This window comes from Pecten maximus, chromosome 2, assembly GCF_902652985.1.
Source record: "Pecten maximus chromosome 2, xPecMax1.1, whole genome shotgun sequence".
Classification (NCBI taxonomy): Eukaryota; Metazoa; Mollusca; class Bivalvia; order Pectinida; family Pectinidae; genus Pecten; species Pecten maximus.
This window is the reverse complement of record NC_047016.1, coordinates 5,948,631-5,951,015: the sequence shown is the minus strand read 5'-3', so window position 1 is coordinate 5,951,015 and position 2,385 is coordinate 5,948,631. Positions and strand designations below refer to the sequence as shown.

Below are 2,385 nucleotides of genomic sequence, written 5' to 3'. Positions count from 1 at the left end.
TCATCATTGCACAGGTTTTGAAATTGATCCCAGTCTGCTTTGTGTATATTCCATCGAGGAAGAGGTTCCTCGAGGGGTGACCCTATATTTTTAAGAAAGATGGGAAAGTGATCACTTCCACATAGATCATCAGTGACCTTCCAGTCATAATCAAGTAAAATTGAAGGATGACATAAAGACAGGTCAATGTGGGTAAGCGAACCAGAGGCAGGGTGTAAGTATGTAGGTGCGTTGTTATTAAACAGAAACAGGTTGTTCTTATTTATGAACTCTTCGATACGTCTCCCTCTTTCGTCTGTGTTTGGGGAGCCCCACAGGCTGTTGTGGCCATTAAAGTCACCCAAGATGACAAAAGGTGTTGGGAGCTGGGACACGATGTTGTTCAGTTGGTCGCAGTTAAAGCTTTCGCTCGGAGGAAGATAAATAGAACAGACGGTAATTTGTCTGTGTAAAGTTGCGCTAACGGCAACAGCTTGTAGAGTCGTGTTCAAATGTAATTGTCTGTGAGGGATGTTTTTATTTATAGCAACAGCTGCACCACCCGATGCCCTGCCTCCAGCTGTTGGAATATTACAGTAGAATGAGAAGAGTCTCAAGTTCATCGAGTCTTTAAGCATAATTTCTAGCAAGCAGAAGATGGCTGGGTTGTGTTTTTTAGATAAATACTGTAATTCTTCTATGTTTGCCTTTAATCCGCGTATGTTCCATTGTATTATAATATTGTTCATTCATGTTTTTGCGTGTTTGTTTTGTTTTCGTCCTGGAGTCGAGGAATGGAGTGGTGTAGCTTCCGCTTCCAACTCGTCTTCAAGACCAATCAGGATATTGAATCTGTTGGTCGGGTCGTCCGATCCTTTGCCATATGTGACATTAAGATCGGATTCGACCGGCATTCTTGATATCCTTAATTTTTTCTGGGTTGTTTGTCGATTGGTGATTGGTTTTCTGGCCTAGTGCGAGGCACAGAGAGTGAGCGGCATCGTTGTGTTGAGGAGTGTTTTCTTGGTGAAGGATGTGTACGATGAGGTTTGTTTTGATTGGATGTCGAGTTTGTTGGAGGTGGTGGCTGTTTGTTTTCTGGCTGTTTGATTGGAGGTTTTGATGGTTTTTGACGAAAGCGTGACGGGTTCCCAACTAGGACCTTGCAAGTCTTAGAGCTAGCTAAGACTGGGACCTGTGAGACAAATGCAGGTCTGTCCTCCGAAGCCTGGACAGATGCATCCTTGACTGTGACACTGTCAACCGGTTTCTTTGCTCGTGTTACCTGTGCACAAGAGGGCCCGGTAGTGTCTCCACTCTCAACTATCCTCCTGGCCTCGGGGAAGGAGACACTACGGGTGTATTTGACCCGCAGGATCTCTCTCTCTCCCGACCCCAGGTAGGACAGTCTCGAGAGGAGGCAGCGTGCTTCCCCTCGCAGTTGACAAAGCGCCGGCCGGCAATGTCACATTCATTTTCGTCGGTGTGACCCTCGCGACCACAAAACTGGCAGACCGTCGCCCGTCTACATCTTTTCTCACGATGGCCGTACCTCTGGCAGTTACGGCATCTCAATGGATTTGGGATGTAGACGGTGACGGTGTACCGTTGGTAGCCAATAGTGACAGTTTGTGGGAGTGCTGGTGTGGAAAAGGTAATGATGAATGTATGTGTGTTGACAATGGATCCTTGTTTCCTTGATGTGATCCGTCTCACCTCAGTGACCGGGACGCTCTCCTCTTGGAAATAGGCCAGTATGTCGGCGTCGGTGTCATTGCGCAGGGCTGGGCACCTGATTACCCCCTTGTTGCAATTAAGTGACGAGTGTGGCTTCACACTGACACCGATGCCGCCAAAACTGGTCGTTCCCAGTAGGTTCACCGCCTGTTGCTGACGGTCAACCTCTATGAGGAGATCGCCCGATCCCAGTGGCTTGACAGATTTAACATCGCCAGCGATGCCTTGGATACCCTTCCTTAACAGGAGAGGGGACAATGATGCTGTGGTTTTGTCACTCTGTGTGGAGGACATCACCAGGAACTGAGGGAAAGTTTGGTTTGGTTTTGTTTGGGAGTTTGGTTTGGTTTGGGTAGTTGTTTGGTGATTAGGTTTGGTTTTATTTGTTTGATTGGTGGTTTGTTTGGATTCAGTGGGTGATTGAACTGCAGAATTTTCTGAGTTTTTTCCCATATAGATGTTAATTTTGTTCACTAGTTGTGGGCCCACCCACCCCGGAGTCCAACAAGGGGACACTTCTATGGCGTGGATATCCAACGTCGAGTGTCAGGGATGCACAAAATAGCATACTCGTAAGTTAAAGTAACTCGCGATTGACCCTGAGCCACCGCCTTCTTAGATAAAGGTCTAAGGGCTCGGCATGACCAGCCGATTGGTAATACAGGGCCC

The 2,385-nt window shown here is 47.3% G+C and overlaps 1 protein-coding gene across 1 annotated transcript; it reads right to left on the bottom strand.

Moving 5' to 3' along the window:
• Positions 1-1,302: 1,302 nt before the first annotated feature.
• Positions 1,303-2,169, bottom strand: LOC117340682. The gene has a single exon (XM_033902449.1). The coding sequence runs from the start codon at positions 2,167-2,169 to the stop codon at positions 1,303-1,305; it is 867 nt and encodes a 288-aa protein (XP_033758340.1).
• Between the last annotated feature and the right edge of the window lie 216 nt (positions 2,170-2,385).